Source organism: Anopheles moucheti, chromosome 2, assembly GCF_943734755.1.
Source record: "Anopheles moucheti chromosome 2, idAnoMoucSN_F20_07, whole genome shotgun sequence".
NCBI lineage: Eukaryota > Metazoa > Arthropoda > Insecta > Diptera > Culicidae > Anopheles > Anopheles moucheti.
The window spans coordinates 69,172,706-69,186,447 of record NC_069140.1 but is presented as its reverse complement, the minus strand read 5'-3'; the positions used below and the strand labels follow the sequence as shown (position 1 = coordinate 69,186,447).

Below are 13,742 nucleotides of genomic sequence, written 5' to 3'. Positions count from 1 at the left end.
CTTCGTGCTACTTCGGGTTCTACAGGACGACGGCAGCGCCCTCTCTTTGCAAACGCCGCAATCACGACCAGTTTGTTATATATCTTGGTCGGACTGTTTACATTTGTCAACACTCCCCCCCAGTGTTTTCATCCGTGGAAACACTCCTTGTTTGTCCGACATCTATGACAGCTAATTTGACGACCGGCCGTTCCAGTACTTTTCCGGATGTTATTTGCACATGTGCATGTTTGCTGGAACTATTTGGTGCGCTTGATGAGATTTGGTAACGTTGAAATCCACCTACACCAGAAAACGTCCGCATAGTATTAGAAAGTTTTCCATGAGTTAGTAGTGCTCCCGTCGCGGCATCAAATTGGCCCGTTGGTTTTGCTCCCGTCGCGGCATTGAATTGGCCCGTTGATTTTGCTCCAGATGACGAACCCAGCAGAAAATGGTTCGGCGTCAACGGAGCGTCCTCCTCACGATCAACAGGTACGTCTGTCAACGGACGGCAGTTGAGAATATGTTTCACCTCGATCAACCAACTTGGAAAGATTGCGTCCAAAGGATACCTGGTGAAACGTACAAAATCCAGAGATGATTTAATGGATCGTACTAACCTTCCCCATACTCCTCCGAAGTGCGGTGCTGCGGGCGGGTTGAAGGTCCACTTCGTTCCGGTAAGGTTTGCCTCTTCTACCACCTGGTTCATGTTCATCTCTTTTAGGGCCCCACGCAGCTCACGGCTCGCCCCGACGAAATTCGTTCCTTGATCGGATACTATGTCATTTGGTGTACCTCGACGTGTGATGAAGTTCCATAACGCTAACAGGCACGATCCAGTGGACATGGAATGAGCATCCTGGATATGCACAGCGCTTACTGTCAGGCGAGTAAACAGTACTACCCACCGCATGCCTAGTACCTTGCGAAGCACTCCTTGCGATTTGGAGAGCCAATTGTGTAGCTTTATTCCGCCTTCTCTGAACTTCCGTAACACACTCGGAAGAGGTGCTAACAGATCTGGTGCTAACGATGCTCCTTGAAGTGATGTCGCCGCGTCCCATACTTTCCTAACCTTGCCTGGCATGTTAAGGTTAACGACAGGAAAAGCCAGAACGTACCACTTTCTTTCTTTTAACGCTGCGTCTGTTCGATATTCAATGTTTTGGTGTTCACAGACCGGATACAGCGACCGGATACTACCCATCCGAGCCGAGTTTGGGTTGCAACAGGTTCGTTTGCCGTACCTTCTACGGTTTTAAGTGCTCGCGTTAGATGGTAATTATCGATACCAATCAATATACGGGGCACAGCGGACTTGAAGGAAGAAATCGGAAGCGCGTTTAAATGTCCGTACTTTTCGCTTAGCATCTTTGCGCTGACTGACTGTGGTGGGAGCCCCAGGGATCGTACTGTGCGCACCGCGGACATCTCGTACTGTTGATCACTATCCCGCGCGCCCGAAATGTACATATTCGTTTGTACGGAATCTTTTTCTTCTCGTATCTGTCCACCAGTCCAGCTAAGATAGAGCGGCTTATTAGAACCCTCCAGTCCTAATTCCTTCATCAATCGATGCTCAATTAGGGTGACCGTAGAGCCCTCATCAAGTAGTGCAATTGTATCTATCCTTTTGCCGCGTCCGTGAAGCGTGACCGGCACGTACCGCAATAGAACGTCCTGATGCGAACCTGAGAAATGCGAAAGATTAGCTAGGTACTTGCTTTTTTCGGCTTCTGGCGTCGCTGATTTGTCGTGCAGTAGGGGGTGATGCTTCATCGCGCAACCATTTTTTCCGCATGTCCTTTTGTCTCGACACTCGTCCCGATGGCGTCTCAGGCACCCGCTGCAGAAATGGTTCTGACGCACGTGCAACCAGCGGTCGGCAGCCTTCATCTGTAGGAACGCCTCACAGCAGTCCAGTTGTCGGCATCGGTCGTCACAAGCGCAGGTCGTTGTCGAGGGTTGAGCATTACGCACTGGAGTGGGAATGTTAACTTGCTTCACAATTTTCTTGTCATCCCGTGTGGAAGATGGGGGAATAACTGGTAGAGCAGCCTCTTTAATATTCCGCATCCACTTCCCGAAATCTGCCAAGGTTGCCGTCGGATTTCCCACACAATGCATTCCCCATTGCAGCTTTACCATTCCGGGGAGTCTGCTCACTAGCTCTTGCAGGAGCGGTCCATCGAAACGGTTTTCCGAACAGCTCATTCGGACTGTGGCACATATCTCTTCCACCTCTATGCTATAGTCAACCAGGGACTCCAAATTTTCTGTTTTGGGCAGCGGTGTACGCCTGACCTGCTCCAGTAATGTGTTTATCACTATTTCGGGACGCCCAAATCTCGCTTTTAACGCCTCCATCACTTCTGGCAGGTTATCCGCATGACGTAAGCGGCACTGCACTTCTTTCAGTGCTTTCCCTTTTAGTGCAAGCTGAAGCTGCAGGATATTTTCACCGTCCGTGTACCCGCAGAGTCGGGTTGTTGCTTCGTAGCTTGCCATGAACATAGACCACTGACCAGGATCGCCAGAAAACTGTGGTAGCTTTCCGGTTACCGCTTGCCTCGCGGAGCGTTGGACCCTGGTCAATTCGTTGCCTTCTTCCGTCGATGTTTGACCCCACGCCGTCGAAGAACCAGGCGGTGCACGATACGAAGCACGTGGAATCGACGCCATCATGTTTTCCTCCATTTTCCGTTCCATGGCTTTGAGCCTGGCTAAAACAGCGTTCATAGGACTCTGCGTTTCCATCCTTTCTAGTTTACAAAAGGCGCATAACCACTCGTTGCGTTCTGCCCCGGTTTCGCGCATGGGCAGGCACATAACGTGCGTTTGTCTTTTGCAATTTTTACAAGCGATCATCTCGTCCGTTTCGGGTCCGTTACATGCGTAGCAAATTCGCACGGAACGTGACGGTCCTGGCGTATCGCTTTTCTGATCGATGCACGCCTTTATTTCCTCGAAGAGGCGACTGATCTCCCGCATGGCTTCTCCCTGCTGGTTGTTCGGTGACGACGACCTGGGTTCGGTCGTTTTTGCGATACACGGCGGGCAAAACCATTCTCGATTAAGCACGGAATCATCTACGTTTACGCAATCAAAATGATACGGTGCCTGACACGCGTCACACAAAACGCACTTTTCACCTCCCGGTTGGGAGCACACGCCACAAGACAGCTTTTCACTCTCAGCTCCCATAGTTTGCGTTTGGTCGACCGACATTGCCCGATTTCCTCAGGGCTCGATGAACGTATATCCGATTTCCTCAGGATCACACTTCACGACACTATCCGGTTACCACTAACGCAATTCCGAATTACTCAGGATTAGTAATGTTCGAGTAAAAGACGCGCGAATCCGACTTTCTCAGGATAAAGCACTCGTATCGCGAATACACACACGAACCCGACTTTCTCAGGGTAAAACGCGCGCGATCCCGAGTACTGAATGTGCGATTTTTACACGAATTAAAGGAATATGTGAATTTTTTAAAAATGTTGCGTCACGCAACAGGCTCTTTTTGGATTCTTTGGTAAAGTTCTACTTCCACACACACGTTGATTTAACACGTTGTATTTCCACGAGTTAAAAAATTCACATGTGTTATACCTTGCGAAAAAGAGGCCCTAATGCGCGCTGACACGTGCTTATATCTACGGTCGTCAACCCAGCCTCTCCGGTCATCGCTCCAACGATCCTTCGTGCTACTTCGGGTTCTACAGGACGACGGCAGCGCCCTCTCTTTGCAAACGCCGCAATCACGACCAGTTTGTTATATATCTTGGTCGGACTGTTTACATTTGTCAACACCCCTCCTTTTCTGCGCTGCGTCACCATCTACATGGGGTTGTCAGGATCATCAAGTGGCTTCGGATCATACCCCATTGCAAGAGCAAGGTAAATTGATTTGAGTCAAAGACCTATTAAAGTGAGTACAGCGGCGGATCAAACGGTAGGCGGTCGCCTAGGGCCTCGCCGTGTCGGGGGCCCCAAAAAATTTGTGTAGTAGTAACTTTCCACTTTCCACTTTGCACTATGCAAAATTTGCCTCTTCCTTTCGAAGAAACTTGGTGAGCGAGAGTGTAAATTGTTCAGTTTTTCATCGGAAAATGTTTGCCACTTATTTTTGACGAAATTGTTGTTCAGACTATTAATACGGTTAGATTAGTGTTTTAAGATGTAGAGAAAGACAATTTATTATAGGACTTGTAAATTCAGTTCACCAAGAAAGAAAATCTACAGCATTTCGGATGAGGAACGATGTAACAAAAGAATAAAAATCAACTGTAAAGTTTAGCATTACACAATTAACAAAACAATGGCTCATAAAGTATGAAAAGAAGCTAAAAGAAGAGAAAACAACTTGCAATATAAATATAAATATAAAAAAGGTTACTTTAAGGTTAGGTTACCACGGAATTTAAAACGAAATTTAACAAACAGAATGTAAAGAAATTACCATTAAAATTGAAATTTATGTAAAAAAACAGGTAAGATAATTTGTTATAACTTTATTAAAGCCTTAGCTGTCTTCGCTTGACTTGCATAATTGCCAAACATTTTCAGTAAAAAATTAGCTATGCATCATAGGTATAGTACAGTGAAGATATATGTTCTCGTTGAAACAGATGTGATTTAAAACACACTTTTATTAATTTCAACTATTCGACAACTTCAATACTAATTCACCTTCTCTTAAGAAAATGAAAACATATTACTAAAGGGTGCACTCCAACTCATTATTGCATCATTTAATTGTTGACGAGTGCAAAGCGATGACATAATGGCAACATGTGTCACCGTACCCTTTTTAATTGTCACGAGGTTCACGTTAATTTCCACTACGAAATTATGCACTATCCGAGAAATTATCTTTCCCCTCCACATTTACTACTGCTGAAACTGCTGGCAACTAAATGTGCCGAATCTAAAGCCGTGTTTGTTTAACTGTAGCTGTAAACTGTAGCACAAACGCTTCTTAAAAATGGAAACATGCAGAAAAATAACTATTACATTATTTAATAAAAAAAACCTTCATGCAGTACTTTGTTTTTAGTATCTTTAATTTCATCTTTTATTAATACATTCCAGATTTACTTGATTGGTGCAACAAAGTACATGTACATGATATTTGCCATTTCACTAATTCGATATAAAATATTATTTTTTTTATCCGAGAATACGCGAATTTCTATTTTTAGTTCCAAAGGTACGATACAAGATAACGAAATATGTATATAAAGAAATAAGATAAAGAAATAGGTGTATAAGAACGGCTGCGATTAGCCGGACATGTTGGAGAAATATCCAACAAACCGAACAGTATCGCCATCTGACGGCATCGAGGCTTCAAAACGAAACACTAACTGTTGTGGTGTGATTTACTTTTTGCTGCCCTTTCCAGTAGGTTTGCTTTCCTTCGCTGCACCTCCACCTACTCCGGGAGCTTTGGATTTGACATCTTTCCGTTGGTGAAGCGTTGGTTTCTGCTTGTGATCACCTTGTGCAGGATAATCCGTACGGAAGCCGACCGTTTTTTTCGTCGAAACGGGTACATTGTCGTTGTTGTTTTTGCGAATCTGTGCCGCCCTGACACGATCTTTGCCATCAGCAGTCGGCTGGTTGGTAGATTCGTTGTTGTCATTTCCCAGCATAACGCAGGCGGGTTTGGGACCGTGGGATGGACGACCAGTACGCCACGGACGACGGGTAACAGGTCTGGCCTTTGTGGCCGTCGTTGGAGCGGTTGCAGATATAATCTGTCGAGGAACACAGCTGAAAGAGCTGAAAGAGCTGGACGATTTGGACTCATCCTTCAGGCTCATTTGGTATGCGCAATCGATACAACGAATTTGGCAAATGTGGCACAATCGACACGATTGGGAACAAGCTTCCATTGTGTCCAAACCGTAGAAAGATGGCGTTTTTCCTTTGGGTGCCGGCCCCAATTCGGACGGGTCGTTGCAGCAGGTTGGCAGAATAGATTTTGCCAAAGGTTCCTCCTTTTGGGTTTTGTTGCCACACTTTGAACAGCAGCACTCGATTGACAGCCACTTCAAACAGGCCTGGCAACGTTCACAACATTTGAAATATTGCAAACAGCGATTTTCTGCAATTTGGTGCACTGGTCGTGTTTGGCTGGATCGCAAACCAGCAGCTGATTTACAAGTTTCTCCGGTAACGGTCATGTTGTCGTTTATGTGATAAATAATGTCGGAAGTAGTCCTGGAATCTGCAATCGCAACATCATGCACGACTTGCGGCATCATCGTAATCGTTCCTACCACTTCGTTGTCGGCGTCGTGTACGAAAAGTTTTTAGCTTCTGTATAAAGCTTTTTTTATATTTTGATCTCGCAATTTGCTTAACGCACTTTTTTCTTCACTATTAGCGAAATCACGTGTCGTTCTCTCTTGCCACTTGAGAAGGAAGGGCTGATCCTTGCGTCTTCCAGGAAACGTCTGCTCCTGACAGTTAGCGTCTTGCGTCCCTTGTTCGGCGTGACAGCTACTGTCACCACAGTCGCAAATCTCGTTGACCGTTATCACGGTCGCTACAGTACTCATCTGGTGTTACCGATAGCGAAGAGGGATGGTAACACGACGCTGCGATCGTGTAACACCAGTCGAATAATCCGGCCGTGGATCTGTAGAAGTCTGTGGTGCTTGCACCGGAGAGGAAGGTTCCTGCACGAAGTAGTAGGGTTTCAGGCGGTCGATGGAGATGTTGTTGGTTCTACCGTTGATTAGGACTTGGAACGACTTGCCGGTACGTCCTAAAACCTTGTAAGGACCCTGGTATGGTGGAGTGAGCGCTGGCCGGACAGTGTCGACACGTACGAAAACGTGCGTACATGATCGTAAATCCGAATGTACGAAGGTCGCTCTTTTCTCGTGCCAGGATGTCTGCGTAGGCTTTATGTTGTCCATCGCCTTCCTCAACGCCTGGGTGAACTCAGTAGTGTCGGGTAACTTCATCAGTGGGCTACTGTGGAAGAACTCTGCAGGAATCCTCAGCGTGCTGCCATAGACGAGTTCGGCCGATGACGCCTTAATGTCGTCCTTAAAAGAGGTTCGCAATCCTAGTAGGATTAAGGGCAGATGATCTACCCAATGCGTAGTGTCCCTACTACAGATGGCTGCCTTTAAAGTACGGTGCCAACGCTCGATCAGACCATTGGCCTGCGGATGGTACGCCGTCGTTCGCAAGTGCTTAGTGAACAGCGCCTTCATGAGCTCGGTGAACAAAGCTGATTCGAACTGTCTTCCCTGGTCCGTAGTAATCGGCGGATATTTAGCCAGACGAATCTTTCCGTCATCAGTCTAGCCGTGGTTCTTGCGCCGGGATGACTCATGTCATGGACCGCATGAAGTAGTTGTTGGCGGAAGGGTTTGGTCACGTACGGACGCGTGATACCTGTGGGACAATCACAATACAATGTACTTGTGCTACCTGGGATTGGCATACGTTGAAGAACCAGATCCGTCCTGATTTTACCGCTTAAGACGTCGTTGAGTTCAGGATCGCGGAGCTGATCCTCGGCCAATTTAACAAAGTCGATTGTTGGTGTGTGTTGTACAGTTTCTATCCGCGATAGCAGGTCAGCAGTGACGTTTTCCTTTCCCTCCACATGACGAATGTCCGTGGAGAACTGTCCAATGAAGTCGAGGTGACGAGCCTGTCTTGGAGACGCTTTGTCCAGGGACTGTTTGAACGCATAAACCAGTGGTTTATGGTCTGTATAAATGTGGAAAGTGCGTCCTTCCAACAAATGACGGAAGTGTTTAACTGCGAGATACATGGCCGTCAACTCCCTATCATATGTACAATACTTTTGTTGCGCTTTGTCGAATTTCTTGGAGAAGAAACCAAGCGGTTGCATCTCTCCGTCGACGACCTGATGAAGGGCGGCTCCAGCAGCAAAGTCGGACGCGTCACACCACAGTGATAACTCGGCAGTCTTGTCAAGATGCGCCAACATGGTGGCTTGAGTGAGCTGGCGTTTGCATTCCTCGAAGGCGGTGGTCGTAGCAGAAGTCCAGGTAAGCGGTGTCTTGTCGTTCCGTTTGTTACCTGGAATCATCTCTAAGAGCGGTCCTTGGGCTTCCAGAGCATGCGGGATGAAGCGCCGGTAGAAATTTATCATGGCCAAAAACCTCTTTAGGCCCATGATGGTTTCAGGTTTAGGAAACTTCTCCACGGTTGCTACCTTCTCTTCTAGCGGACGGATTCCTTCGGTCGTAACGCGATGTCCAAGGAAAGAAATTTCCGACTGGAAAAAATCACATTTCGCCACGTTGATCGTTAGTCTGTGCTGTGCGAGGCGAGCAAAGAGCTGCCGTAAATGCTCACGATGTTCTTCGAGAGTCGTCGACGCTACGATGATGTCATCGATGTACGGAAATACAAAATGCAAACCCCGTAAAACGTCGTGAATGACCCGTTGGAAAGTTTGGGCAGCATTGCGTAGACCGAACGGCATGGTGGTGAATTCGAATAATCCAAAGGGCGTAGTAATCGCTGTCTTCGGAACATCGGTCGGATGTATTGGTATTTGATGGTACGCCTTCTGCAGGTCCACTTTGGAAAAGATGTTCTTCCCTTGCAACTGCATAGTGAAATCCTGCATAAACGGAAGCGGGTACCGATCAGGAATGGTGTTCGCATTGAGCGCTCGATAGTCGCCGCATGGACGCCAGGTACCATCCGCCTTCTTGACCATGTGCAGGGGACTGGCCCAGCTGCTACTAGAAGGTCGGCATACTCCCAGTTGCATTAGCGACTCGAATTCGGCTCGAGCAGCGGCGTACTTGTCGGGCGGGAGTCGACGTGAGCGGGCGAAAGTTGGAGGTCCCGTAGTCTCAATGCGATGCGTTACTTCGGACTGCATCGTGGTTCCCGGCGTATTCGTAGCAGTTATGCCTGGGAATTTGCTAAGAAGGTCTGCCACGGGTGACGTCGCGTCACATACCTTGACGGTAGGCTGGCGTGTAGCATCTGGCAAGCCCGGAACAGTGAGGTTGGTCAACGCGTCCACTAAGCAGCGCTTGTGGAGATCGACGACGAGATGGTAGTGGCTGAGAAAATCCGCTCCGATGATCGCAGAGTTTACGTCCGCTATAATAAAATTCCAAAGGAAAGAGCGACGCAAACTGAGGTCAAGCGTTTGAAGGGACTCACCATATACCGTAATCGGCGATCCATTGGCAGCAAACAAGAGCATCGTCGACGGTTTGGACGGGACATAACCAGGCGACTTCGGAATTACGGAGACATCGGCACCGGTATCGATCAGGTAACGCTGTTTAGTGCTACGATCGATGACGATCAACCGGTTGCTCACAGGTGTGATGGTGTCCACCTGCGGGCCGATATCCCCTACGTGTCCTCAAAATGATGATGGTGGTTGTCGTGAGTTAGTGCCGGTGGAGGCTGTGAAGGTGCAAGGCTGTCGGCAGGAGCGAGCGGCTGCTCCAAAACGACGGTGGTAGAAACACTCTCCTGAAGTTCCAGTAACGTCACGTATCGGTGTTCGTGGGCGAGGTCGCATGCGGGACAGATCGCGGCGACTTGTCTCCTCCATGAACTCGGAAAGCTTCCGATTGAGAGCTGCTACCTCACGGGAAATACGCTGTTCGAAACTGTCTGGAGCACGGACTTCGTTCAGCGCGTTGCTGGTAGAGGCGTTGTGTGAAACCACGCACTCCATTACCGCGTCAGCTACTGCAGCCTTTTCTGATGTGCTTCCACGTGCTGCTATCACAGCCGATTGGACGTGTGTTGGGAGCCGTGCGATCCACAGATCGACGAGCATGCTCTCGGCCATGGTGTTGTTGGCCACACGTCGCATCTCCGCTAAGAGCTTCGAAGGCTTGCGGTCTCCTAGCTCTAACCCGTACATCAGTCTGCTCAACCGGCTGCGTTGCGTTTCCGCAAAATGCGCAAGGAGCACCGTCTTAACGAACGAGTACCGATCCGTCGAGGGCACAGGTTCGAGCAGCGGTTGAAGCTCGGGCAGCACACTGATGGGTATTTGCGCCATCACGATGTGATAGCGCTTCACGTCCATTTTCTCATTGATGCCAGATGCCGCGAACCAGTGTTCAAGCGCGAAAAAGTAGGAAGGCATGTCACCGGTGTTCATCTCCGGCATGTTAACCCAAATAGCCAGATTTGCTTAAGCAGCCAATTTGGCAACGCTAAAGATCGATCTTTAAATAGGTCGTTTGCAGTAGATAATCAGCCTTAAAGTTCCGCGAACTTTTAAGCAACCTTTAAGCAGCCCTCGGCCAAAACGTCAAAAAATGTGAATGCCTGACTACACGGTGGAGCTGTTCATATTTATGACTTTATGTTTCTTTTTTCTTATTTATTAATTATCATTTTATGAGATTCGAACCTAAGGGTTTTCAGAGACAGCAGAACAACCACTTTACTAATTCGGCCATTTAGTTTTATTACGTCACACCCTACAAAATGCATATATGAATGATACCAATCTAAATGAAAAAAAATAACATTTTCTTGTACATTGCTTTTTATGTTTTGTCTATTTAGGTATCAATTGTTATTTCGGATTTTTATTAAATTATTGCAAAATAATTGTATATATATTTTTATGTATCGTTGACTTTTTATTACACAATAACACAAAACAAACGAATGCCACTTATTACCAGTTTCAATCGAAGCGGGTGCTACGAACTTTGCCGTAGTTTGTGAGCCTTAATCACAGAAGTGTATGCGCTACGAACTATGTTGCAGGAGCAGATAACCTCGCGATCGCAAGGATATGATGACTGGAGTACATAAGGAGGACCCTCATCCATCCAATCGTACGCATGAATCAGATGCGAATTGGAATCCAGCACGTTGATTTAATACACCTTTACGCGGATTAAAACCATTTTATTTTCACTTAGAACTTCCCGAAACGGATGGCGTCGTTTGCGGAGCCGTCATTTGACAGTAGAGCTATCATATTGTAAACAAAGTTCCATCGAGTACCGTGTGCTTCCAAAAGAACCGCATAGTTCCGTCGGGAACCTTTAACCGACTACTTTGGAACTCAATAGTTCCATCGTGCACTGCGTGCGGTTTAAGCAACTATAATGTTCACACACGGTTCGCTTTTTCACTAAGCAGCCCTCTAGCAGCGTTATGGTTCGATTTCAAACGTTTCAGGCTATTTGGGAAGTCGGAAGGCGTTGACAGCGTCAACCGGGTTTCCCATGGCCGTCTCCGTGGGGGGAACGAACATTTGGCCGCTGGAGGTACCACTGGTTTTTGTGCTGGGCGTCGTTGCAGCATCGCTTTCCTTCGTAGGGCTGTGCTGCATCACCTGCATCGCATCAGGTCGGAACCACGGGGTAACTAAGAAAAAGTGGACGTGGCTATTCCCGAGATCACGTCGGGGTCACCAGTTTTAGCTTCTGTATAAAGCTTATTTTATATTTAGATCTCGTAATTTGCTTAACGCACTTTTTTCTTCACTATCCGCGAAATCACGTGTCGTTCTCTCTTGCCACTTGAGAAGGAAGGGTTGATCCTTGCGTCTTACCGGAAACGTCTGCTCCTGACAGTTAGCGTCTTGCATAGCTTGTTCGGCGTGACAGCTACTGTCACCACAGTCGCAAATCTCGTTGATCGCCCAGCATGCAAAAGACAGCTGGACGGGCTAACATTATCGATTTACGCTACAGAGTTCAAGAGTGCACGTTTTTTTAAGTCTTTTTTACTGCATTATGGTCAGCAATTTTATCTTATATGACTTAAAGAAGTTTTTAACAATCGTTTTTTTTAACAATCAGACGATTTTTCAACATTTTGCAAGTTTTAGCCCACCTTCGGGGGCATTGCTATTGTTGATGTTGGTACCTTGGGCAGCATTTTGGTTGTCACACCTTCATCAAGAAGAAGAACAAGAAGCTCACGTAAAGAACATGAGAGAAGCTGCTGCAGAAGCGAACCAATTTTTTCTGCAATTGTGTGAAATACAGTTGTTTCCATGCAGAAAATAACAGTGAGGAGTCTTCTGCAGCTTCTACCCTTGCGAATAAAGCGTCATTCGCTTCTGTATCACCACCATGTTCGTGCAACTGGTTCCACCGTCATGATCATGCTGCCGGCAGAACCAAAGGAATGAAAGAAATTTATGTCGTATGAATGTGCTTTTTTACTATGCTACAGGTTCATCCTGTACCCGAAGAGGTCCTTAAACACGTAAATGACCCTGTTACATGGAGCTGAAAATTTTGTTTTTGGCAGCGTTGCCAATTTTTTGGCTGCGGCAAATGTCAAAACCTGCCTTAGCCATCGTTATTCGGGCGCCCGACGGTAGCAATTTCGGGCGCCCGGCGGGAGCAATTCGGGCGCCCTTTCGTGTGACGTTTGGAGCTTGGGTAAATGCTGTTTGATACTCGTAAAATTTTCACTGGGTAATTATCTTCCTCAAACTGTCATCTACAAATTAGAAGCGCATTCCGCAAGCTTACGCGCGCGCTACGAATGAAATTCGTGTATGCTGTTGTTTTTAAACCGAAATCAACACTTAACTAAACCTTTTGAAATGTTGCCACATCGCGGGGCTATCGAAGTGAGCTTATTAAGCGTAGTTCGTTCAACAATAATTCATTCATTGTTCCGGTGAGCTTTTCTGATTCGCAGGAAGATATTTCGTCCTTCGCCGAAAGAGGGAAGAAGAGTTTACCTTCACAGTTTCATTTGCGATCAATTGCAGAAGTAGTGCTGCAACTTCAAATGTACCGGGGCCTTGCCAACTCTGCGTCCCCTAGCGAGTGAGAAGATACTCGTGTGCCCTTATCCGGAAGTATGTGGTTTAACATTACTGGTTCCACGTAAGTACCTGTAAAAACAACTACGCCGTGCATGGCGTGTAGTAAAGTAGGGTTAGCGATTTCATTATGTGCATTTCGAATATTTCAGGAACAGCATGATATTTTCCTTTGCGACCACTATGGTGGATGCTGCAAGAAAAAGATTTCGATGACGCATCACAATTCCGTTCGCCACGATCACCATGAGGTACCGGCACTGTTCTGGCAAAACATACATCCAATAATAGACATGTTAATAGAAATAGATATCTTTTATTTTAAATAAAAATTCTCATTTCAGATGCAAAATTTGCCGAACGCACTATAGTGACGGCTGCAGCAATCAATTACAATCAGCGCAAATCAACGTTGACCCTGTTACGAGTGAAATTCTTGCATCCTATTGTTTTTAAGCCGACATGAAGAAGGAGAGTTTGATGATGATGATGTATACTACAAGAAAAAGATTTCGATGTCGCATCACAATTCGCTGTTCGCCAGGATCACCAACAGGTACCGGAACTGTTCTGGAAAAACATACATCCCCTGAGTGATAAGTAAATTGAAACAGATATTTTCTATTTTCACTTAAAATCATTCATTTCAGAAACAAAATTCACCGAACGTACAATAGTGTTGGTTGCTGCTAGCAAGAATCACGATCAGCGCAGATAAGGGCAAATACACAAAAGGGCACAATATTATTGTTCCATGTAAGTATCGATAGAAGATTCGTCTTCTCTAGTTCGTATTAAATTTCGATTATTGTTATTTGTGTTCCGAATTTTTCAGAAAGAGTCCGATTTTGACTTTTTCTTCACAATGGTTGATTCTACTGCAATAGATTTCGATGAAGTAATACAGCACTATCGTTCGCCACGATCATCACCAGGTATCGGCAGTGTTGAGGCCAAA

At 46.5% G+C, this 13,742-nt stretch overlaps 1 protein-coding gene across 1 annotated transcript; it reads right to left on the bottom strand.

Annotated features, from left to right (window-relative positions):
- Window positions 1-6,563: 6,563 nt before the first annotated feature.
- Window positions 6,564-10,144, bottom strand: LOC128298604 (uncharacterized protein K02A2.6-like). The gene is made up of 5 exons (XM_053034376.1): window positions 9,514-10,144; window positions 9,172-9,369; window positions 7,819-9,108; window positions 7,571-7,728; window positions 6,564-7,259 (listed from the first exon to the last, which is right to left on the bottom strand). The coding sequence occupies exons 1-5, from the start codon at window positions 10,142-10,144 to the stop codon at window positions 6,564-6,566; spliced, it is 2,973 nt and encodes a 990-aa protein (XP_052890336.1).
- Between the last annotated feature and the right edge of the window lie 3,598 nt (window positions 10,145-13,742).

Excerpts from the sequence above, each read along its gene's own strand:
- LOC128298604 (XM_053034376.1), bottom strand. The coding sequence starts at position 10,144 with ATGCCGGAGATGAACACCGGTGACATGCCTTCCTACTTTTTCGCGCTT. Across the intron at positions 9,370-9,513 it reads TCGCCCACGAACACCGATAC|GGGATATCGGCCCGCAGGTG; the intron begins GTGACGTTACTG and ends GAGGACACGTAG. Across the intron at positions 7,260-7,570 it reads TGCTATCGCGGATAGAAACT|GGAAGACAGTTCGAATCAGC; the intron begins GTACAACACACA and ends ACTACGGACCAG.